Source organism: Adiantum capillus-veneris, chromosome 25, assembly GCF_014529385.1.
Source record: "Adiantum capillus-veneris isolate H3 chromosome 25, ASM1452938v2, whole genome shotgun sequence".
NCBI classification, from domain to species: domain Eukaryota; kingdom Viridiplantae; phylum Streptophyta; class Polypodiopsida; order Polypodiales; family Pteridaceae; genus Adiantum; species Adiantum capillus-veneris.
Window position 1 is genome coordinate 39222444 of NC_140955.1, and position 25787 is coordinate 39248230.

Below are 25787 nucleotides of genomic sequence, written 5' to 3' on the forward strand. Positions count from 1 at the left end.
GAGAAGCTTACCTCCCAACCAGTCCTTATGCTTCCGGATCTCTGTAAAACCATTTGAAGTAATTTTTGGAAAGGTCTCTTTGAAAATCTAGGTACAAGATTGAATTTCTCTTCGGCCTATCACCCACAAACGGATGGCCAAAGTGAGATAGCCAATCTTACGATTCTCGATCTACTAAAGACTTATATACAGAAGTAGATCAACGCTCACAATAAGAGAAGTACTTACCCTTGTAGAGTATGCGTACAATAATATTGTCCATACTACTATGGGAAAGGCACCTTTTGAGATCATAGAGGGAAGACCTAAAAGTCCCTTGCTACTTAAAGTACATGGGAAGATCTTTGCTGCCGATGAGTATAGCCGTGACGGACAAGAATTTTTCCAAAAGATTAAGGAGGCTATATTCATCTCTCAACAAAGGTAAAAAGCTTCTACTGATAAGCATTGAAGGGTTGATTGGGTCTTACTCAAGTTTCCCAAGGCTCGATTGAGGCAAACGTCGGGCTAAAATCCTACGGGCCATCAAAAGTATTATGCTAAACTAGCAAAAAGATACTATGGTCCTTTTCAAATCTTGAAGCCAATCAATGACATGGCTTATCAACTCAAGTTGCCCAACCATTGGCTCATACACAATGCTTTTCATGTGAGCCTACTTAAGCCCTACAAAGGAGAGCCACCAAGAGAACCAATTATTGAAGACCCCCCAGAAATCGAAGACCAAGAAGAGGTGCTACAACCCGAAGCTATCCTTTGGTACGAGGACAAGGTATTACGACATGGTAAGATTATCCGACAGTATCTTATTAAGTTCAAAAATTATCCTTTGAAGATGCTAGATGGATGCAAGGAATACGGAGCAAATGTACATGTTTCTTTTAAATGATCAATGTTTTTGTCTTATAAGACTAATTCGCTTTTTATTGTGCACAAATTTAAGTAGTATACATGCTTAGAATCATGTTTGTGATGACGACTTCTCTCAAACACCAAGTAGAATTTGTCACTCTACTTTGGGAGAATGAAATGGACTCAAGAGCAAACATGCTTGCGGCAGCTATATCTCCCAAGCCCCAAATGGATTAGTCATCCATCTTGGAATGATGTTGTAGGGTATAAAGGGATCCTCTACTGGCTAAGAAACATCGACTAATGACTAAGGCTTTATCTTCTCTACCTCATAGTTGAGGACGACTATGATTTCAAGAGAGGTAATGTCATAAAATCTAATATCTAAGTAACCCAAATGATTTTCTCATATTAAACTCATCATTTAATGTGGGAGAATAAATAGGAACAAGCGTTAGAATATAGACATGTGCTGACATGTGCTTATGGATCTATCTCAACATGGGACCAAAGTCAATGGGTCCAAATGAGAGATGGTTTGTCAAAGAGCAAGGCTAGCTAATGGAGCTTAAAGACCTTAGGATTAGCTTCATTAAAGACCTCCAAAGATAAGCGTTTAAAGTCCTTAAACCTAGGGCCTTAGGTTAAGCTAGGCCCATGCATTTGGTGTTTAATAATTAAGATGTTAGCCATACTTGATGACTAAGGTCCTTGACCAAGCTCGCCAGGTGCTTAAGGTGTTCCAAAGTCAACAAGCAACCCTACAAGGGGGAGGGGGGGGGGGGGGGGAGCCTACAATCTACGGGCATGAAAGAGAGTGAACCCATACTCATGCTAAGCGTGTACCTGCTGACTAAGGTGCTCGAGAAGCTTCGTATGCTTGGAGGGTATGGTGCTTGAGGGGCTTGAGTCAAAGAAATGCCCTACAAAGGAGGGGACGAGTCCAAAGCTAGGGAAATGTTCGACTCAACCTCTCACTCACCCAAAGGGCACCCCTTCCTCAAGGGGCACAAGGATACATGTCAAGTTCTCCCTATACTTAGCTTCATGGGTGCTTGAATCCTATTGGCTAGGATAAAGAGGGGCCCAATGAGCATTTAGAATAATTAATTAATTGTTTATGCATTTTTCAAGCCCTCTCTCTCAAAGAGGAAAGGTGGACACTTGTTTAAAGGCTACCTCTATGGCTTGAATTGACCCCGGCTTGTGATTGGCTAGGCTTGAGAGAGCCAATGAGCACAAAGCAAGAGCTAGAATGAGGAGGTTGACCAAAGTAACTAGGGGGCTTGCTTGCAAGACTGCCAAGTGCAAGAGTTTCATCTCCTTCTTCAAGCTTGTTGAGAAGTTGAGAGCCTACACCAACACTCTTGGCTATGGAATGCAAATCCAACCATGCTTCAATGCTTAAGCTTGCCATCTTCTCCATCTTCATTACTATGCTATCATGCTATGTTAAGCAAGAAGAGTGATGATAAGTGAAGAACTATTTCTTTCTCATATGAATGTTTCTTCTTCCTCTTCCCTACCCTCATTCCCCGCTAGCTCTCTCCACCTTCAAAGGTGTTTGAGGCCTTGGGATTGAGGCCGGGGATGGTTAATGCTTTTACAAAGGATATGTTATGCTTGTGATGCATGAAGTTTTCCATCTTCATTGCATCACCTAGGTCTCAAGGAAACCAAAGATTGTATTGTATCAAGTCTCTCTTTATGGGAGAATCTATAATACAAAAGCCTATTGGAGGGGAGACCGGCTCCACATAAATTCGGTCCTCAACTGTTGTCAAGTTCTCTAATTCTCTCTCTTGCAAAAGTATTGTTCGTGCCAAGTTAATTAAGTATAATGGTTATGTTGCTACCGCAATTAACTTCACCCTCTATGTTCTCAAAGTAGTCTCATAAAAATGCTCACTCTAGTTCTCTTAATTCCGCTATTCTCAAAGTTCATAGGCCATTTCCATTACAGGGCTTATCTCCAAGGAACCTTTCAGCCTTCATCATGTCTGGTACATCGAGAAGTTAACCAGTTCATTGTCCAAAAAGTAGTCTAAAACATAAACCTCACCATGGGAACATCACCCAAGCCCTTGGAAAATAGGACCTCATTGTGGCAAATATGGCGGAGTCAATGTAGGGGTCCATCTCATAGTTATAAGAACGGGAACAAAATTGAACTGGAAACGAAATCAGAAAAATTTGGAGTTTTGGGGAGTTTCCTCTAACTAAAGGATATGAGGGGGTGGAAACAAAATAAGAAATGGGAACATTTATGGAATTTGAAAACGGTGAAAATTGTGAAGTTTCAAGGAATCTTTTTTACCTAATCACATCTAAAAGAAAGACAGAAGTTCTCTATGGAGCTTTAATTCCGGAAGATCCATACGAAAGAAGGGCTCTACTACAAGAAACTTCTTCAAATGCGCAAGAAGAAGAACATGAGAAGAGAGAATCTTGCTCAGACTTACAAAGCCAAGGGGGAAGGTACCCCGAAGGTACATATCCTAATCCCAATCCTGATCTCTCTCTTTCAAATAGAGAAGATCTAAACATACCCTCTCATACATTTTCTCCATCTGAAATTTCAGCCACCAACAAGGGAGAGAAATCCTCTCCGAGGGAAAAGACAACGAAGGTTCCACCCCACCAAAGTCAAGAGACATAAAAAAGGAGGAGACTGGATGCAAAAAGACGTTGACATCCAAAGTTGGAGACAAGACTATCCAAAGCTGGAGACAAGAATATGAAGTTCGACTAGTACAATGGGTGGCGGATTGAACCAAGAGCCCTTGCTCTCTCCGAGAATCTGAAATTGCATTTTAGAAGGCAACTTCTCAAAAAAGTCAAAGCTTCTGCACGTTAGTATGTATCTAAAGGATGCTGCAAGTATTTGGTGGATGGTTGGAATTTTGGAAGGGAAAAAGCACAGTTTCTTCTATGCCTAGTTCCTTCCTCCAAACTTTGAGAAGGATGAAGAATGGGACTGGGTATCCCAAACAGTAGCAAAAGTTTGATGTAGATTGTATTGACAGACTTTTGGAAGTCCTTCTCAAATTTACTCCCTTCATGACTTTGACAAACGAAGAGAAAATACGCAAGTGCAAAGCCTAATTGCAACCAATCATAGAAAAAAGCATGAAGTATATCCCCATGACAAAGCTTTGCCATGTGAGCATGTATCTAAAGGATACTGCAAGTAATTGCTGGATGACTCGAATTCCGAAAGGGAAAAAGACAAAGAGTTGGAAAGATGTCAAGAAGGGTTTCTATGCTGAGCTCCTTCCTCTACTAGACTTTGAGAAGGATGTAAGAAAGAATGGGATTGGATATTCAAGAAGAAACACAGTCTGATATAGATTACAGTGACATATTAGGGAAGTTTTTCTCAAAGTCACTACCTTTATGACTTTGGCAAATGAAGAGAAAATATGCAAGCTTGAAAGCCGGATTGTAACCTATCATACAAAAGAGCATGACGCTATACAATTGGACTACCGTCACCATTACAAGAATATTGTCTCTCTAAACAAGTATCAACAATGCAAGAACTTATGGGAGCAGTTAAAAGATAAGACGCTTGCTGTTGCTGCCTTCGCCCCATCCTCTGCGCACGCTCCAGCACCCCCTCTCCCTTGCCATCGCTCTCTCCCCCCCCTCCCTCCCTCGCGCTGCGCTGCCCTGCACTTCTCACTGCCTGCCAACGCGCAGCTAGCCCAACGCGCCCACCCTAGCCCGCCCGTCCGCCCCCCTCGCGTTCCCGCCTGCATTCGCCCTCTGCGCCTCAGCCCGCCCGCCCCTTGCGTTCCCGCCTGCATCCCCCCCCCCCCCCCCCCCCCCCCCCAAAACCCCTTTTCTTAGCTTGGAGGAGTCTATCCTTGCAGCCTTCTGGGAGCTTCGCGTCACTTTCGTCTTCCTCGACTTAGCAACAGACACAGAATGGCGGCTTCTGCTCCACCTTAGAGGGACTCCACTGAAGCCCCCTCAGCTGACACCGCAGAGACGACCCTTCGACTTGCTCTTTTGTTAGAAGAGCAAACGAGCTTGATGGCCGAACTGGAGCACTTGCAAGCCACTTCGGCTATCTGTAAGATCATTGGCACTCCGCCCAGTCGGGGCGAGGTTCGGGATTTACTACAGGCCTGCCTTCTCTCCGATGTGGACAAGATCACCGATGTCCAGATCCTCGTGAGAGGGTACTACTAGGTAGAGTTCGAGTCTGCAGATATGACAGCCAAGGTGATTTCGATGAACCCACTCGACATCCGAGCAGCTCGAGCTCACTTCCGAGGTTGGCATCACGGTTTTGACCCTACTACAAGTGTGCTCAAGGAGGTAGGCTTGCCCATTTCGATCTATTTCCCAGGCTTGAGGCGAGAGTACCTCCCTCTCCTACCCAAGATTGGTTCCATGTTCGGGACAGTTTTGGAGTCTCCACGCACTGCAGCTTCATTTGTGGCCAAGGTTGCAAGTTTATCCATTGTGCGGGTTCTCGTTCGTGACACGCACTCCCTCCCCAAGGTGGTACTACTGCCTAGGGTGAGTGGGGAATGGATCACACAGAGTGTGGAGTATGCGAGTCTCCCGAACCAGTGTTTCATTTGCAGACAGATGCGCCATTTGGCAAATGCCTCTCCTCGCAGGAGACCTCGACCCACAGCACATGCGCAGCCTCCCAAGGCTAAGCATGCCAAGTAGCTAGATACACTGGACGCACAGGCTGGTACATCGACAGAGACCAGTGATTAGAAAGCGGACGGTTGGTAGTAGGTGCCTGGCCGCCGCCGACAGGGGAGGGCTCGCCTCACTGCTCCCCCTGGTGGCCGACCTTCTGCAGCTCAACAGCACTGGGTTCCGTCTGGGAACCGTTTTGACCCCCTTCAACAGGACCTGCCTAAGGAGACCCCGTTCACTTCACTTCCTCCACCGCCGCCTCCTCCTCTCTCAGGCGTTGCAGGCACATTGTGGTGCTTTTGTTTGCTAACACTCAGCGCCCTCCTTGTTATGTATTTGTGCATGAGGATTCTTGGACAGAGGATGTAGTCCTTCGGGCTGCACGCTTGGCTTGGGCCTGGGTAGGACAGCCACTTCTTGCACGCTTGTCTAGAGGTCGTTCGGATGAGGATTACTCCCCATCCAAATCGGCCTCAGAGATAGCAAGGTTGACTGCTGCGTCAACGTTTGTTTTCTCGCATTGACTCCATGAGGATCATCTCATGGAATGTGCAGGGATTAGGAGGGTCCCGGTTTCAACGTCAGAGGGGTCTGCTGCGTCAGGAGCTGCAGAGATGCCTTGTGGGTGGTGAGATTGACATTCTTATGCTACATGAGCATCATCTTTGTGAGAGCCGCATTCGGCAATGTGGTCAGATTTTGCGTGGTCGTTATGAGATATTTTGGTCAAATGCTTTTGGAACTGGAGGCATCCAGGGTCGGGTATGTATGACCATTGCGGAGTCTTTGCAGCAGGCCATTGTGGGTAGAGGGATTGTTGTGCCAGGCAAGGCTTAGTGGATTACTATGCAGGTTCAGGGTTGCCTCATGGGCTTCTTGAACATCTACGCGCCCAATGTAGCGAGCACACGTGTAGAGTTTTCGGCTCACATTGTAGAGTCTTTGTCGCAGGCAGAGCAATCAACATGTTGGAGGACCCAGCTGAGAGGATTGGAGGTAGCCATACTACTCTGCATGGAGATGAGTTGGCAGCGGGTTTCAGATGTGTAGCAGCATTCTAGCTTTGTGAGGCGACTTGACAGCTTGGCCTTCTCTCGTTCGGACCGTAGAGTGGGAGGAGTGAATCTATCTCGCATAGATTACTTCTACACTAGTGATCACTTCTGTGCCTTGGGTGGGACTGTTGGCATTTTGGTTGGGACTTCCTTTTCGGACCGTGCACTAGTGATCTGCACAGTGACTGATAGGCAGAGGAGGGGGAGCAGGATGCTACGTATCCCTGAGAGGGTCTTGCTGGACTCTGCGCTCAGAGAGCAAGTGGAGGCTCTTTGGACAGAGAGCTTAGACATGCAGGATTCCCTTGCTGACAGAGTGGCCTCAGGACTTGCTCAGCTTAGTCGACTCTTTTTTCAGGAGTCTTCGGCTCGCCTGGCCGTAGTGAGAGAGGAAGAGCAGCGTCTCCGACACGGCGTTGCTTCCCTACAGAGGATGCAGGAGCAGCATCCAGACAGTCCTTGGTTGGAGGAGCAGTTGCAGCAGGCTCGCCAGGAGTTCGTCAGCACAGAGGATAGGCGCAATGAGTTTGCTTTCCATCGACAGGCATCTCAGTGGACCCAGGTGGGTGACAGAGTGACATGCGCTTTCTTTGAGGAAGTGGGACCCCGTCATATACGCATGCCAAGGTCAGTCAGTTGAGGAGGCCTGACGAGCAAGATGCAGGCAGAGAGCAGGTGTGGGCACAGATGCCTTGTCTTGTGACTGAGGAGATGCGCCAAAGGCTTGAGCTTCTTCTTCAGCTAGAGGAGCTACACACGGCTCTTAGCGCACTCCCTCGTGGTAGCTGTCCTGGTGAGGATGGTTTGACTCCCAGCTTTTTCTTGGAGTACTGGGACTTGCCTGGCTCAGATCTCTGCAGCCCTTTCAGTACATCCTGCACATAGGAGAGATGCCTGACAGCATGAGTGAGGGCCTGATTTACCTCATTCCCAAGGAGGGTGGATAAGATTCGATAGTGGCGATCCATCATCATCCTCAACTCATCCTACAAAATTCTTGCCAAGGCTCTGAGTTTGAGGATTCGGCCACCTTCTGGAGAGCATTATACATGGGACACAGACAGGTTTTGTCAAGGAGTGTAGTATCTTGACAACATCTTTACTTTTTGGGAGGCCTCTACCCTCACGCGGCTCCGTGGTGAGGATCTAGTGATACTTCTGCTCGATTTTGAGAAGGCCTACGATAGAGTTGACTCGGAATTTTTGGAGGGCACTCTACGTAGGATGGGCTTTTCAGATGCTTCGATCAGAGGTGTGTCAGCTCTGTACAGATGGGCACACAATCAAATTCTTTTGTTAGGAGGTAGAGGTGATCGTTTCATGGTTACACGTTCGGTCAGACAAGGCTGCCCTCTTGCCCCCTTCCTCTTCCTATTCTATGTTGAGGCGGAGCAGGTTTTTGGTTTCACAGCAAGATGGCTTACGTGGCTTAGCGCTCCCTATTCGGAGAGACGAGCTACTGGATGCTGAGTTTGCAGACGACTCAGTCTTGTACTGAAATGGCCAGGAGGCCAACCTTCACAGGTATGAGCAGGCTCGAGACCTTTTGTTGTGCATCAGGTGCACTGATCAAGTGGAGAAAGATAGTGGCTTTCTCCGCTGGTAGTGCTCCTACGCCTGATTGGATGCCAGGTGAGGGTTTCAAATAGATTCCCCCAGGGAGTGCAGTTCGATACTTGGGTTGTCAGGCTGGCTTGGACTTGTCTCCCGAGCAGCAGATTGCTCCCCTCCTCCTGTCCATCAGGAGGAAGTTGTTACATTGGAGCTCCGCACGACTTTCGTTGGCAGGCAGAGTTGTAGTGGCCAACCAGGCGTTGTTGGCTACTATGTGGTACATCACTTCTTGTCGGATCTTTTCAAGTTCTTGCATCAGCGAGGTAGAGAGGCTAATCAAGTACTCCTTTGGTCAAGGCGTGACGCTCAAGTAGCGCGGGCCAAAGTGGCATAGCAGGTCATTATTCTTCCTTGTTCTCAAGGAGGGTTGGGGATCATAGACCAAGTACAGCAAAGCTGTGCTCTTCTAGGGAAGTTCATCATCAGAGGACTTCTTCTAGGAGAGGAGCCGTGGAAGGAGTTCTTGCTTTAGCAGCTTGGTGCTAGAGTGCCTCAGACTGGAGGCCCTTGGCGACCTTCGACCAGATGGATTTTCATAGAGATGGGCAAAGTTGGCTTGAGCAGGAGACCGGAGGACCGCTTCGCTGTGAATCTACTCAGATCCTAGGAGCAATTGCGGAGAGGCCTGGAGCAGCGTCAGTCTACTTGCACGGAGGAGCGCCTGAGACAGCCCCTTGTTTGGAACCCCATGGTTAGCACTCAGAGAGGCCACTTGGTTGGTAGTAGACCTCATGTTTCCTGGGTCTATTGTGGAGAGTCCATCACGCACTCTAGGTGACTGGCTACAGTTTTCAGGCTTGTCAGAGGAGCTTCAGGGCATGAGAGGGATGCAGAGCATGTGTCAGGACATCTCTGAGGGAGTACTAGCTGAGTGGCTCGCACCTCTCGAGTCAACAGCGCCCAGATGGATTGGAGCCTTCACGCGACTGTAGGTTCTCATCTCAGTTCGGGTTTGCTCAGAGACTGTGCCCTCCCTGTTTTTCGAGCTACAGGGTGGGGGACGCTTACAGCGAGTTGCAATAGAGGCCCCACAGGTAGCAGAGTGCGGTTTTTAGAGGATCCGAGTGGTTGGCATCTGCGGGAGGACTTGTGTCATAGATCTTGACCTTGCAGCTTTTGCGACTGGCCACTGGAGATTGTGGGCTTGGGAGAGCTGTCCACTAGCACGAGTACAGTGAGATCTTGGAGAGTGGTTTTGGAGGGACCCTTTCTCCTCAGCAGACCATCCAAGTGTCCCTTTTTTTTAGTACACTGTTCGACTGGGACGATACATACTAGAAGCGCAGAGAGAGGCTCGTCTTGTTGCAACACCTCATTGGCAGGAGGAGGGTCTCACAGCTGAGTTCTTGGTAGCTTTTTGGGAGAGGTTGTGGGACTCCAGACAGCCGCGGCGAGTCACTTTGTTCCAGTGGCTGATTGCACACCGAGCTACAGTAGTTGGGAGCTGGCTTGTACATAGTGGTCTCTCGGCAGCATGTGCAGCTTGTGACCATCTTGTGGAGAGTAAGCGTCACTGTCTTTGGGATTGTCCTTTGGCACAGCAGGTTTGACTTCATGTTCTTCCACTGATGCCAGCTTTTCCACTGCTCGGCAGTACACTTGGGGGGAAGCTGCTCGGTCCACTCTCACGGGCCCGGCACTTCAGTTTGAGCTATCCTCCACCAACAGGATGATAGTGATGCAGGAGGGTCGACCTACACTCCAACCTGCTACAGAGCTTACGCCACATGAGTGGTGCAGTGAGAGAGAGGAGTGTTGGGAGCTCATTTGCGGCCTCACACTCTGGTTCATATGGCGGGCCTGCTGCTTTTGCATCTTTGAGGCTCACCCCAAGGTTGTACCAATCCGTACGTGCGGATCTTTACCGTACAGTACGGCCGTACTGATCGTACAGTACGCAGACTGATCGTACTATACGGCAATTTTTTTTAATAAAAAAATTTGGGTCAATTAAGTGTCCGGATGTGAGCAATCAGCATAGCGATTTTAATTTTGCACTTAGGGCAGCGAAAATTTGCCGTGCATACGTAAATTTGGGGGCGCCTATTCTGCGCGTGGCCATTTTGAGAAATCTCTGCAACGCAACAACACTTAGTGTGTGTGCAGCTTCACAATAAGGTAACTGAGCATCTCTCTCTCTCTCTCTCTCTCTCTCTCTCTCTCTCTCTCTCTCTCTCTCTCTCTCTCTCTCTCTCTCTCTCTCATCTTGTGCCACAGGCATACTGTGAGCACTCAATAAAAATTATGTCTTATGATAGCTTGGTTAGTGAATCAAGAAAACTTATGTCTTATATTAAGTTGGTTAGTGAATCTTTGGTTGATAATGTTAAATGTGTGTGGTAATCATTGATGAGTCCCCAAGCAGTTTGCATGATATACATTTTCTAAATCTGAAAATTTTGTTAAATGTTCTCTCATTTACTTGTTTTTTTACAAAGGTACATATTTTTATGTACATAAAAAATTTATCCATACGGAACAACGTACAGATATGTACCGTACATTACGTATGGTGCCACCTTGGCTCGCCCTGTACCACCAGCAGACTGTTTGGGATCTTTGGCTAGAGTTGATTCATACTCTCAGAGGACAGTTTGGGAGACTCCAGGGCAGCTCGGACCGCATGCGGGAGCGCAGAGAAGCTTTCCTTCAACTCTAGCGCCCTGGGCCTTTCTTCACCATGTTTCAGGGTGTGCTCAGATGGCACTACCGACCACCTGTGTGGCTTTTTCCTCCACCCATCTCTTGATTTAGCCTCATTATACATATGTTGTTTTTCCATTGGGAGTCTCCCCGTCATGATTGTTGTAGCCCTCTCTTGTAGAGGTGATTGTAGCCGTATGGGCAGTTTCATTAACTAATAGAAGGATCTTTTTCTCGGAAAAAAAAAAAGAAATTATGGACCATGTTGCGGTTGGATACAAGCTTATGAAAGGGAAGCTAGAGTTTACTACAGAAGATCCCCCGACAAACAATTAGAATCCTCGGTCACAACAAACAAATTCTCGGGATTCTCGTGGAAGTCCACCACAAAGGCCTCGTTTGACGCTACAACAACGAGAAACTTTGTTACAAGAAGGCCGATGTTTTGGATGTTTTCAATCAGGACATAATTTTCATAATTGTCCCAAAAGAACAGATAGACCCGCAGAGCCCACCCCTGCTCAGACAACCGAGAGAGCCTCAAGACCACCTCCGTCTACACGAGCCAAAACTTGTTCTTGACATTTATGGAATAAATCTTTAAAAGTTTTAATGAATTATGCAGAGCCTAAGGAAAAATCAATGGCTTCAAAGCACTTATCTTCTTTGACCCAAGAGGCATCGTGAATGTGAGGTCCCCAACCCGGAAAATTTGGGCGACTTGATAGATAACCTTCCTTTATTCTAAAGTTCCATTGAAGACACCCTGCTCCGATTCCACGAAGCAAGGATACGAGCAACACAGAAGAGAGGAGGTCCTCTATCCATCGTGATCGTAGTTTTAAGGGTCATACACCACAAGCTAGGTTGATAAATCAAAGGATTTGTAATGGAAGCTAATTCCTATATCATAAAGATAAAATCTCATTGACATCTCAACAAAAGTTACGGAAGACTGCACGCCATCACCTCCTCCCACTTGCCTCCCCCTAGTACTGTCCTGTCCCTGCCAGCCCCCCCGCACACCCCACCCCCCCGCGCTGCCTGCCAAGCTAGCATGCTGCCCAGTGTTGCCCATCCGCCCCTCTTTCTCCCCCCCCTTGCTTGCGCTGCTTGCAGCCTATTGCCTTCCCTCACTCCCTCCTCGATACTGCACTCACCCCGCCACTTCACCTCACTCTCATTGACGCCTTCCACTCTCCTTCGTTTGCCTTTGCAACAGCAGACATAGATGGACAATTTTGCTCCGCCACAGAGGGATTCCACTGAAGCCCCCTTGCTTGCCCGACCCCGTAGAACCCACCATCCGACTTGCTCTTTCGTCGACAGAGCAAGTGAGCTTAGAGACAGAGGTGGCGTGCCTTTAGACCACCTCTGTTATTTGCAAGATTCTCGGCACCAGACCCAGCAGAGGGGAGTGCGTGATCTCCTTCAGGCCCGCTTTCTCGTAGAGGTGGGCAAGATCCTCGATGTTTAGCTTCTCGGACGTGACTACTACCAAATAGAGTTTGAGACTCCCGAGATGGCGTCCAAGGTCATTGCGATGAGCCCCTTGGCCATCCGAGCAATTCGAGCTCACTTTTGACAATGGCGTCACGGTTTCGACCAAGCTACGGATGTTTTTGTCGAGGAGCCAGACCTTCCAATTTCGGTCTGCTTTCTCCGCTCGAGGAGAGAGTACCTTCGGCTCCTGTCCAGGATTGGCTCAGAGATTGGGACAGTTCTGGAGACACCTCGTACGGTAGCTTTTGTAGCTACCAAGGCAGCTCGCATTCCCACAGTACGTGTTGGTGTGAGACACCCACACGTGGTCTTCAGGCTCTAGGCCAGCAGCAGTGGGTTCCCATAGGGAACCGTTTCGACCCTCTACAAGGTCCCCACTCCTTCCTCCACCTCAGCCTCTCCCGCGACAGCCCCCCTCCCCCCGAGTCTCCTTCCATCCCCCCCCCCCGGCCCCCCGAACCCTCTTCCTCCTCCCCATCTCCCCCCTCTCCTTCCGTTGCTCCCTGCCCTTCCACCCCTCCATCCCCCACTACCCCCCCTGCTTCCTCCTCTCCTCCCGTTCCTACTCCACAGTCGACCCATGGGGTAGGACCTTCCTCGGCCGCTAGGAGATCTCTTGTCAGCTTTTTTGCCACGAGTCGCTTGGCGAGAGAGGGACAGCCTTTCTTGCCTATCCCCCTTCAAGTGCAGACGTCTCCCTTTGTAGTAGTTCCTCGTGGACTTACGAGCTTCGAGGTTCGTCGTAGGTGGGACTTCTTCGCCTATGACTTCACACGGTTTCTTGGCGATCCTTCACCTGTGACTTTGAGGCAGCTTTCTTCAGAGTCCATGTACTGTTCCTTGCAGCTAGAGGGATAGAGACCCTTGACACAATGGTTGGCTTCTCTTTTCCCCTATGTGGCAGGGACCAGCCAGAGTGGATGCTGGACTCAGTGTTGAAGTGGCTGCAGACAGAGGTCCTTGAGTTCTCTCACCACATGGGAGACCTATGGGTTACAGACCTGGTAAGGTAAAAGGTAAAATGATAAGGCAGTTCTTCGTTAAATTCAAGAACTATCCCGCATTGGATGCGAAGTGGATGGAGCAGGAGGACCTGGCAGATACTTCTCAGATTGTGAACCTTTACCTTGAAGCATTTGGTTTAGCATAGTCTATTCCAAAATTAAACCCCGAGCTCAACTGGGCGGAATTTGGTGCAGTGGGTATGCACGAGAGGGGAGTCGCTCCGCTCCTTTGTCAACAGATTGCCCCGATTTTGATACTAAAGTCACTGATGTCTCTTTTGAGTTTCAGGGATACTTAGAGCTGACAGTATTCTGCTGTATGACTTTATCAACTGGAATTCTCGATAATATAATACCGATTTGTTCTCGACTTGTCTAAGTGCAAGAACTAATAGACGAAATGACTGCAGCATTTCAGTCTGAAAGGCATTTCAATCTGAAAGATCTCTATAGACATGGTTGCAATAAGAATTAGTCAATTAGGCATCATTGAGGTCCCGAGTGGATCTAGATGCGATTCCTAAATACGTTGCCGATTAATCATGGTCCGAGATCCGAATGAATTTTTGAATGTGACTTGTCATGTGATGTCAAGTGATGTGACCGTCGATTGGTACGTGTGCTAGATGTGTGTTCCTAGTGCGTTGGTACTAACAGTCAGTGTCTGCTAAGACAGTTTATGGCCTCTGTCTATTTTGCAGGCGTAATCGACGGCGATTACAATGCTTTCAAGAGGGGGGTATGTCACAAACCGATGACGTGGCAGGAGAAACACACACACACCCTACCTGTGGCTGTGGCGGCAGAATTCAGAGCAGTACTGACGTGTCAGGATTTCCGGAATTTACACTGAATGCCGACGTGGCATGACTGTACGGCAGCCTCCGCGTTTTGCAACGCTTTACGGAGCTGTACGGCCTACTTTTTGCCTACGGAGGGCTGGCTGAAAACCTACGCAAGTTGCTTTATCTGACTAAGCAAGCTTATGAGAGGAATTGCTTTATTTTTAAATGCTTTTGGTGAGAGCTTTTTGGGCTCTGGTTTTGGCATCCCTTGTAAACCTTTATAAGTGTGGCTTGGGCTCCCACTTCTCAGAGCATCTGGACGCAGAGTCTGAGAGTGAGACCCTCCCACTTCCTTGTACTTTGAGCACAGATGTGAACTATGAATTGTTTTGAAGTGAATCTTTGTTGTGTTCCAGTAGAATCTTGACTTAGAGTGTCCAAGTTTGTTACATTGGACCCCTCTTTAGCCTAGCCAATAGGATTCAAGCACCCCATGTGGCTAAGCATAGGGAGAAACTGACATGTATCCTTGTGCTTCGTGAGGAAGGGTTGCCCTTTGGGTGAGTGAGAACATTCCCCTAGCTTTGGGGCTCGCCCCCTCCTTTGTACGGCATTTCTTTGACTCAAGCGCCATACCCTCCAAGCATGGGAAGCTTCTCAAGCACCTTAGTTAGCAGGTACACGCTTAGCATGAGCATGGGTTCACTCTGTCTCATGCCCCTAGCTTGTAGGCTCGCCGCCCCCCCCCCCCCCCCCCCCCCCCCCCCCCCCCCCCCATGTAGGGTTGCTTGTTGACCTTGAAACACCTTAAGCACAGGGCCAGCTTGGCCAAGGACCTTAGTCATCAAGCATGCCTAGCATCTTAAATATTAAACACCAAATGCATGGGCCTAGCTTAACCTAAGGCCCTAGGTCTAAGTATTTTTAACACTAATCTTTGGAGGTCTTTAATGAAGCTAACCCTAAGGTCTTTAAGCTCCATTAGCTAGCCTTGCTCTTTGACAGATCATCTCTCATTTGGACCCATTGACTTTGGCACCGTGTTGAGATAGATCCATAAGCACATGTCTATATTCTAGCTCTTGTTCTCGTTTAATCTCCCACATTAAATGATCAGTTTATTATGAGAAAATCATTTGGGTTAGTTAGATATTAGATTTTGCCCAACCGGTCTCTCTCAGCAGTTTGATTCTTCAGCAGAAAGGCTGCTTTGGTCACATGCTTTATCTCTCAACGCAATGCCATTCTGCGATGAGACGGCTGGTTTGGCTGCAGGCTTCAATTCTTTGGTTTCTTCATTTGGTTTTTGTGATCGAGGATGACTAAGAGCTTTGTCAGTATGGACAGTGAGAAGGATTGCATGCTATTTAGGTAGTGGTCATAGAGCTCCAATGTTATGGATGTAGGACCTTAATGAGTAAAAGTTCCCTGGTTTTTCAGTTCCTTAAAGCATATGAGGATTCCATGCAGTGTTGCTAGTGTTGTTGATGGTACATAGAGGTTGGCATATACGACTTCTGCTTGGAAGCTGGACTAACGAGCTCTCTACATCACTTGGTGCCCAAAAGACTATCTGGTTGATTTGTGCAGCTGCGACATGGTCAGGTCTCTCCCATCAGTAGCTACTAATCTTTTCATTATTGCAGTCCCTATACTGCTTAAGTACAGGGACAAACACAATAATTATGTAGAGGTTATTATATTAACATAAGGGTTATTCACGGTTTTTAGTGGTGAAAATGGTTAAAGCCCGTTTTTGTTTTGTTTAAAATAGGGAATTCAATAACTAATGACACCTTTTCGTAACGATCTTCTAAATACCTTTCCAAATCATAGAAAAGATGTTAACAATTTATGAATCACGATATTGTTTCAACTACTGTTATTTTTTAACTCTTACCTGTGAAACAAAAGCAAGAGCACTAGAAAAAGGAGGGCAGCCAGTAAAAGGACCAGCAAGATGATAACAGCAGAAAAATATAGCCTGTAAATCAACAACCATACCTTAAACAAGAATAAATTAAACAGTGTTATTTGATGCTTAAGATGTTGAAGAATTGAATAGAGCTTGATATCCAAGACATTGAGTCTGAAAGTCATGATGCAAGGATTAAATCAATTCGAACACCTAGACAAATAGGCAATTGCTTACCAAGAACTAGGTCTTCCAGTGCTACTCAAAGACATTGCATACATGACACTTGTCCAAAGACAGAGTATCGTCTCTTCAAAAATGTACCACCTACACAGAAAAGCATGAAACTAGTGAGGATCCATTAGACCAAGAACATCACCACCAATTCAAGCACACTTGAGGCTGAAATTCTCCACTTAGGCATACACAAACATTGCATTATGAAACAATTCAGCAAAAATACAGTACTTAAAAGAGAAGCCAGCTGTAAGACTGTTTTGAAGTAGCATAGGTTGCAGGAAATAAGTGGCATACAACCCTTTTTTAAGACCATTCTCAAATTTTCAAATTGCAGAGTCAACACAGTGGCTGAATCCTCTTCTAAAACACGTTGATATCATAAGAAGGTCCTTACCAGAACCTGCAATGGTTGCCATATCCCACACAAGTCCCTAGCCATGCACAGTAATGATCAAATCGCAGAACACATTTGTTACAATCATGGCAATGTTTTGATCTTGGAGGCTGCACACCAGATGCATTTCATCAGTAAAAACATGAGCACAAAAACAAAAGACCAAAAAATTTGAACAATAAGATGGTGGCAAGCAGCTATACAAGAAGCTCATGCGTACCTGGTATACACGGCAAGTGGGGCACGTCCTGTTGCTGTCCAATCCAAGAAGAGAGAGATCAATGCATACACAAAAAGTCTCCCAACACTGACGTTGACTGACACTTTGGAAAACAGAAACTTCTAGTAAGAATATGCCAGGCATAAATAGTCAAGTTGTCCAATGCTCCACCATGATTTATCCTACCTAAAGTTTGTTTAGACAAGTTCCTCTTCTCTTTACAGCAGTGCTGATGTGTAACAACCTGAAAGCGTTGTCATATAGACACACAGATATTTTGACCAGCTAGCATGACGCCTTTGCCTCTTGTCAAGACAATGATAGAGCTAAGAGGCAGGACAGACAAGGGGACCAGATGAAATGTGGATGGTCAAAGCCAAGCATAGCCAGACTAGAGTCTATATCCAGTAGATGAATAGACAGAAGACCACTTCTCCTCTAGTAACTCTCAAAACCTCGTCCCTTCTCCTCTAGTAAGTCTTAGAAACTCATCTTGGTCGTGCATTGGTCTTAACAGGTTGGGGGAAGGGGGGGGAGAGAGGAGCCTTTGCCAGAGAGAGGTGAGGATAACCTGTGGGTAGGAGGGCGTTCATCATTGAGCACTGATCCACCCTACCCCTAAACTAGTCCAAGAATCTTTCCACTCCATGGCAAATGTGGCAAGAATTCGCGGAGGAGACCAGATAATCTAACTGTGATTGTGAATGTTGAGACCCATACTTGGAAAAGAGAGATCCATGCCTATCTCCATCTGTACTAGACATGAAATGCTTTGTCTATACCCGAAGGACTTTGTGCTAGAGCCTCTCTTGCCAGCTCTACTGCCTCAAAATTAACACGCTCTCTCAAAAGGAGAGACATTCATACTCCTGAAAGATGGACTTCTTGACCAATGATACCTAGAGGTAGTCTTTCTATTGTCTACTTAACAATCTGTATCCCACCACCTTGCCTATCAAACATCAAGCTTTGAGTGTGGTTATCAAGCCATGAATAGAGAAAAGAGTATCTGCTGTGAATTTGTTATTCCCCTTAAAAGCCATCATGCCCAAGCAAACCAACTACCCACAAGGTCATGTCGTTGCCAATTTACAAAAGCCAATAAAAGATCCCATTTGCCCCCAGAAGAAACCAATCCAACCTGTAAGACAGCCAGTAGACAACGAAATATCATCCCCGGTTGAGGCTCTCGTCCCCAAAAAAGATGAGAATCCTTCTGGCTGAACACGTTGCGCCGGTTTTGCCCCTTCTACCCCCATGTTACCTCAGGCAGTGCCTCCCCTCCTAACTAACTCTTTACGTCACATCTCCTTCCCTCCAGAATGTTTTTTAATCTTTGAGAACTTATGTCGAAGGTTCTAAAATATGTTTCCACTCTACCAAACACTCTTCGTAAAGTATATTTTCAAAAGGCGGATGGCTAGTGATTGGCATCTATGAGTTCAATGGTACTATTGGCTCGAGATGTGAAGTTCAATGTGAAATGTTGGACTGCTGTGATGCATGCTAATATTTTGTGCCATAATGTGTATTGTCTGTTTGACATGAAGATGAGCGTGGCTGCCGGATGCCAACATCTACTAACCCTTTGTTTGTTTTGACCAGTATAATCAAGGACGATAACTCTTCTTTCAGGACTGTCGTGAGATTATGGAGCTACAAAGCTCAATTTCAGGTTGCTGAATCTCAGGTCTAACCTGGTCTGGTTGGAGCTGGTCTAGGATTGGTCGTGTCTAGTATCAGTTGGAGACGTCTAATCTGCACAGGTCTGACCTGGTGTTGAAGCATCCAAAAATTTGACAAAACATTTTTAAGAGAATTTACCACATTGCGCTTTGAAGTGACCACAATGTAGATTATTTTGTAGAAATCTTTCTAAACTTAAGATTAAGTGACTTTAACCAATGTCTTTTTGTAGCAACCACTAAGTAAAAGAAAGAGGCCATTGCGCCTCATTGTACACACAAAGATTGGAGGCAGATCTTGAAGAACAAAGATCCTTTCTACTTATGTCACGTGCACATCTAACCCTATATGTACATGGACAAGCTACTTCATGACAAGGGTTCAGTTCACAGTTCAGTTAGCCTAGCATAGGAAGTGTTCTGGCACTTTTGTGAGTGTTCACAGACCGTGCATGCCCAGGCACTTAGAGTAGATGCATATCCTCTGGTTGCACACAGCATGATCATCAGCAGTACCATCAGATTCCATCATGAGCATTTTACAGTGTAGACAACCTATTTTAGCCATTTTTCACTTATTATTATTAAGTGACTTGGTTGGGAAACTGGGTAGGGCAATTTGATTAAGATAACATATAAGAAAAGCTAGTGCTCGCACTTTCTGGCAGAAGAGGAAGCAGGGACCATACATCCGACAGTGCACCTTCTCAGAAGACTCCCCTCCCCGGCAGTCAACCTAGCGTTTTCAGCCACAAGAACCAGCCAGCGTTTTTCATCAAGTGCAGATCAGCCCCAGCGTTTTGCCACTTGCAAATCAGCCTGGCAACAACAGATCCCTTAGCGTTTTTGCAGCAAATCACAGATCAGCCCTAGTGTTAGCGGAAACAGCAAAATCAGCCCAAGCGTTTTTCGATCAGCATGACAACATGGCTTTTGCAGATTCTCCGCAACAGAACCAGCATAGGCATCAGCGTTTTCAGTTTTCAGCAGTCAGACTCCGCAATAGAACCCCCGAACCTTGCAGATCTCACCGTCCCGCGGCAAATCCTCGCCGCACGGTCAGATTAGCCAAGGTTTGCAGATTCAGCCCAGACAACGCAGATTTCAGCATCTGCGTTTTCAGCATGTCGTCGTCGCATCGTCGTCATCGCCGCGTCACAGACATAGAGTCAGAATTCAGCAGATACAAGATTTGCAGATTTCAGCCATTAGCGTTTTCAGATTTCAGCCCGTATCGTCGTCGTCGACATCGTTGGCAAGTCCATTGCATTGTTGAGATTTGTGCAATCAATAGTAGACTGCTCTCGCCATAGAGAGTGGGGCCTTCGGAGGAGGGTTGGACAACTCTTTTGACAACTCTTCTAGTGTCGTATACTCTTCTCTCTCTATCTCTCAGTCTCAGCACCTTTATTCACAGTGTCTACCACTTTGTTTGTGATCATTAGCACTCTCACTAAAGGAACGGAAGGCTCTCCCTTTCGTAAGTAAAAAGAACCCTTGAGCACAGTTCAGAGCACTCATCTTGAGCAAAGTTCAACTTTCACTTCCGCTGCACCTTACAACTTGGCCAGTGATTAGACGCAATAAAGAGATATTGCCAAGGGCATCTGTTTAGGGGCCATCTATCTCAAAGGTGAACTCCGCCAGTCTATTTGTTATGAGGTATTTGTTGATTCACGTACTTTCTGCTATAATGTGTGAAGTCTGTTATCAAGTTTCACCACTTGTTCTAGAAAAGCCATACAGTTACCGTCAACACGATCCATGTTCAAGATTTGGAGGTCACCTGTTGCTTTGTCACCTTGGATCTCGAATTTCAATAGGATACCATTCTACCCCATATTTTCTTATCTTCTCCATGCATCATGAAGTCGATATATTGATGCATCATGCATGCCATGTTGTTGGGGAGAATTTAACTTTTTGGCACAAGACGAAATTGATAAAAGTAAATGTGGCTGAATCATCTATCATGATCGTAGCCCGTTTGCCATTCACAATGTTGCTAAATTGACTATTTTCTTATTTTTTGAGTAGTTTCTATTTAATGAAATTAAGATGCTTAAATTTGTGCACTTGAGAACTATTAAGTTAAGAACTGTAGATCTACAAGAACTGATAAAAGCCATCAGGAACGGACATCTCTGATGTGGCATATGATGGGTGACACTAAGCATCGTGAAGGAGTTGTTCCGTAAGTTCAGTGGGAGAGAACAGGTGACAGGTATTCCCGATGCGTCGCACGATGGGTGACGGGAGCATCATATAGGAAATACCCCATTGGTCTCAAAAGGAAATCCGAACCGAGTAAGAGTTACACGTAAAGATGCAAGCACATGAATAATGTCACGTGACACATCCAAACCTTTGTGTCCGTGGACAAGCTACAGCATGATCAGGGTTCAGTTCAATCAAGTCAGTCTAGAATAGGAAGTGATCTGGCACTTTTGTGCGTCTGTTCGCAGACCGTGCATGTCCAGACACTTAGTATAGATGCATATCCTCTGGTTGCACACAGCATGATCATAAGCATTCCCATCAGAATCCTTCAAGGAAATTTTCCAGTGCATTTAGCCTATTTTACCTATTTTTGACATTTTCCATTTATTCTTTTTAAGTGACTTTTGTTGGAAAGTAGGTAGGGCAAATTGAGTAAGTCTGTATATAAGCAAACCTAGACTAGCACTAAATGGCAGAAAAGGCAACAGGAGCCAAGCTCAGCAAGCAACTTCTCCAACAAGACCCCTTGGTGGATTTCCTCCAAGCAAGAAGAATCAACCCTAGCATTTTCTCATCAGCAGATCACCGCGACCGAAGCAAGCTCAGACCTAGCGTTTCCACTCAGCATCATCACCGGAAAACCCCAGTGCATAGCGTTTTTGCATCAGCATCATCGCCAGCAGAACTCCCCATGACTAGCGTTTTTGTTCCCATCAGCCTAGCGTTTTTGAGAAGCTTCATAGACCTAGCGTTTTTGGCAGTTTCAGCAGATACAAGGCAGCATTTTCAGCAATGAAAGGCCTGCCAATTCAGCCCTCAAGAGTAGCAAATTCAGCCCGGTAAGAACCTCAGTTTTCAGCCTTGATGAACCTCAGTTTTCAGCCCTAAACCTGCATATTTTCAGCGACAAAGACCCACAGAAAACAGCCCCCAAATCAGCGTTTTTGGACTAGTCGCAGATTTCAGCCCATAGTGTTTTTGGACAGCAGATAAAAGATTGCAGATTTCAGCCCTTAGGTCGACTTCCTCATCACCATCGTCATCGTCGACATAGCCTAGACTTGCATCGGTCTCATGCATCACCATTGTACCAGATTGTGCAATCATAAGTAGACCACTCTCACCGACGAGAGTGGGGCCTTCGGAGGAGGGTTTTACAACGTCTCTGGTGTCGTATCTCTCTTCTCTCTCTATCTCTCAGTCTCATACACTTACACGCACAGTGTCCATTCACTTTGTTTGTGATCATAGCATTCTCTCATTAAGAACGGAAGGCTCTACCTTCCATAAGAACAAAAGGAACCTTGAGCACAATTCAGAGCACTCATCTTGAGCAAAGCGCAAACATTCATTCCACTGCACCTTACAAATAAAGATGGGTTCTGAGAAGCTTTGAAGGAAAGCAGGTTGTTTTTTGAGTGCTTTCCTGCAAGGGAGTCTATGTTTGCATCTATTAAATTTTCGTGTGCACTCTCGTTTGTGACACACAAAGTCACGCAGTTTGACAAGCTCCTGTGGACCGGAAGTAGGTCCCCACATAGCAGTGAGCAAGTAACACATATGTGAACCATATGCAAAACATCAACAAATTTATATCTTTCACTCTCAGTTAATGAGAGGCTCTGAATAACACTAGCTTGTTTCTTGCCCTTGTCAAGTTCTTTATTCCCTGGTCATTCCCCTTTCTCTTAAGCATAGGGCAGTTCCATTGGGCATGATTAGGGGATAGGCACGTGAAACACACTTTTGCTTTCTTAGCCCGTTCATACTCTTCTTGTCTAAGTCTAGAAGGTTTGATTACTTTCTATCTGAAAGGAAGTTTCCTTTCCATGACAAATGGGAGCTTCCTTTTGAACAGGCAACACATATGAGCATCATATGTAAAACCTCAACAAATTTATATTTTTCATTCCTAGTTAAAGAAAAGCTATAAATGACATTAGCTTGTCCCTTTTCCTCGTCTAGTTCTTTATCGTCTGCCCACTCCCCTTTTTCTTAAGTTTCGGGCAATTACATTGGTCATGATTAGAGATAGGCAGGTGAAACACACATTTTTACTTCTCAAGTCAAAAACCTTTGATTATTTTCTATCTATAAGGAAACTTGATTTTCCTTGGCAAATGGGATATCCCTTTTCTCTTTCAAAAATGGTTACGAAGTGCCAATTTCTTTGGATTTGGGCTCGTATTGGTGGGGTTATAAGCGCCATCAAAGCATGTGCCATCTTCATAAATAGTTGCAACTTTATTGCCTCCTCAAGGGTCTTTGGTGCACTCCTTTTCAATTCCCTCTTTAAGTGTTTTTATCCATTCTTCGTACAAACCCTCACATCTTTGTGGAGTCTTAAAAATAATCTCTCTCAAGACTCAACAGGCAACATAGGTGTGCATTGGCTTGCCCCTCTGTGTTATCTTGTTCGAGTTCGATTTTATGCAAGAATTGTTTCAAAAAGATTTTCCAAATCCAGCTCAATCCTTTGAATTTGGCCGGTTTATTGAGGCTCATCCTTTATTTAGACTCTTTTGGCCCAACTATGCATATTGTTAATGTGATACCATCTCCCATTCTTATCTCGTTGTTCCTCGATTCCTAAGTCAATCATGATAAAGTCAATCCCTGTTGTTTGAGTGTCAATGTCACGATTGTGACTTGTTACACTCTTCTTGATTCATTACAGATGCAGATGCGAAGTGTGACTAACCCAGGAGGACTCCTGTTCTCGAATGGTCACACCCCTTCACCCAAAAGACATACCTCTTCGCCAAAAGCCACACTCCTTCGACGACTGGTCACACCCCTTCACCATATGCGACTCTTCACCCAATGGTTGCAGCTCTTTGCCGAAAGGATGTGTCTTTTCGCCTAAAGTCATGTCTCTTCACAAAGAGACATGCCTCTTCACTGATGACTATTCAATTCCTATAAAAGGAACCCTTGTATCACACTTTCAATCAATCAAACACAGAGTCTTCTAAGTCTTGTTCTGAGTTCAATTTCAGTTTCTTAAGTCTTAATCATGAGTTTAAGTACTTAATTAAGGATTAGTGACTAGAATCCTTACATTGGTATCAGAGCAAATTTTTCCCGGGACCCGAAGGTTGTGAGCCTCTCACCCTCACCGCTACTCTCCCCCTTCCCGGAGTTGTATGGTAGCAGAAGAAAGATGGTCAGGACCCATGTCAGCATGAGGTAACTTTTTTCTCAAACACATACACAAAAATAAGCAGAAGATGGCAGAAGCTTGGGTGTTGCGGCATGCCAGTTGCACTTCTGGAGTAAGAATCTCCAAGAGTAGGTGACCCTTCGCGTGGTTCTCCCTTGCGCATCAAGCCACGAGCCCAAGCCTCCAGGCCGACCCTTCACCCAGCAACTTGCTCACGGCCGCCTACACAAGGAAGCGCTAGCTGTTTTCACCCGGCAACTTGCTCACGGCAGCCTACACAAGGAAGCGCTGGCTGTTTTTCGAAGAGGCAGCAGCTTACGTTTTTTAAAGCTTGCAGCGCAGCGTTTCATTTAAAAAAAAGCCAACGCTGGATTTTATTAACCAAGGCCACCCTTTCACTTTACAAGATTTTGGCCGGCCGCCCCACTTAATTTTAAGTGGGCACCCTTGGGCACCCCTTTGTGGAAAAAAATTTAAAAAAAAATGCCAAGAAGCCAGCGGCAGCCAGCGCAAATGGCAAGACAGTGCCATCAGGATAAAAATTCAGCGCACCCTATTCTGCTAACTTCCCACGCCACCAATTCTGGCCATCAACAGATGTGCACGTGGGCTTGTTCAGAGTCATGGACGATGATGCCTTCAATGTTCCCATCAATTTTCTCTCGTACATAGATGAGGTGCCCGAAGAAATATTGCCAGAAAATCCTCCTCCGGCTCCCGAAGTGATAATTATACCAAATACCCCCGAAGCAGAACCTGTACCCGAACCGGAACCCGCATTCTCATTTCGGATTCCCCGTCTCCGGTTCCAGTTCCAGAGGAAAGACAGGTTCCCGACTTCATTCCGGCACCCGAGCCTGCTCCTGTACCTGCATTACAGCCAACAGTGTTGCCCCAAAATTACCTGGTTTATGTCACTCATCGGCATGCCTCGTGCTCACAGGGCTGGGTGGTGTGGCATATCATCGTTACATGCGAGCCTCTTCATTTGCCACACTACGAGCACATACTGAGCCGGTACCCCCACTTGGCTTATTCTCTGACAGAGTGTCGCGTGGATTCAGTAAACGACATCATTTCCTAGCAGCCTTTAGTTCGGGTTCACAGCAAGTTACAGCTTCCGGACTACACGCCTTTGACGCCAGACGACACACCTCCTATCGACGAGGTGGAAGATATCGAGGATTCGGATCTTGGACCAGATTTCTTAGAGGAGTGGGACGCAGCATCAACAGCAGCTTCACCTTTTTACGACAACCACACCTCTCCAACTTCTCCGAGATATTCTCTCTGAGCCGTCAGAATGTCAGAGACAGGCAGTGCTGCACCAGACGATCCGATAGCCATACTCTGAGAACAAATGTCCGTCCTCCAGGAGGCCCTCTCCACCGGTCTTGCATCGATGACCGCACGTTTGGATGTCCTGCAGGCCTTTTCTTCTTCGAGGACGCAGCCAGCTACCCATTCAGTTTCTTCGGTAGCAGAGTCAGTTCCTGAGCAAGTCGACGCTCCGGAACCAGAGGTAGACAATCCTGAATTGAAATATCTTTTTAAGATAATAAACACAGCACAAAAAAAGAAGATAGATGCAAAGTTTCCCGAGCCATACAACGGTCGCCGCGATAAGCGCGTGCTGGACCATTGGCTTTTCAAAATGGAGGTTTACTTTTCAAATATTGATCTCATTGAAAGCAAGAAAGTTGCTTTGGCTAGCTCTCTACTGAAGGATACTGCATTCCTTTGGTGGCGTCGCCGCATCAAAGATGGAAAAATCACCACTACTTGGGACAAATTCCGGCGCGTTCTTTGCAAGGCTTTTGAGCCTGCAA

The 25787-nt window shown here is 46.3% G+C and overlaps 1 protein-coding gene across 5 annotated transcripts in view; it reads right to left on the reverse strand.

Moving 5' to 3' along the window:
• LOC147424753 (protein S-acyltransferase 10-like) overlaps positions 1-25787 on the reverse strand; it is an 85865-nt gene that overhangs the window by 27375 nt on the left and 32703 nt on the right. For 4 of the 5 annotated variants that reach the window (XM_086500318.1, XM_086500315.1, XM_086500317.1 and 1 more), the window contains 4 exons: positions 16891-16924; positions 16671-16780; positions 16274-16363; positions 16022-16105 (listed from right to left, as the gene is read on the reverse strand). In XM_086500318.1, coding sequence (XP_086356444.1) covers positions 16022-16105; positions 16274-16363; positions 16671-16780; positions 16891-16924 — 318 coding nt within the window. The remainder of the gene's footprint in view (positions 1-16021; positions 16106-16273; positions 16364-16670; positions 16781-16890; positions 16925-25787) is intronic. The other variant, XM_086500316.1, reaches the window with a different exon arrangement.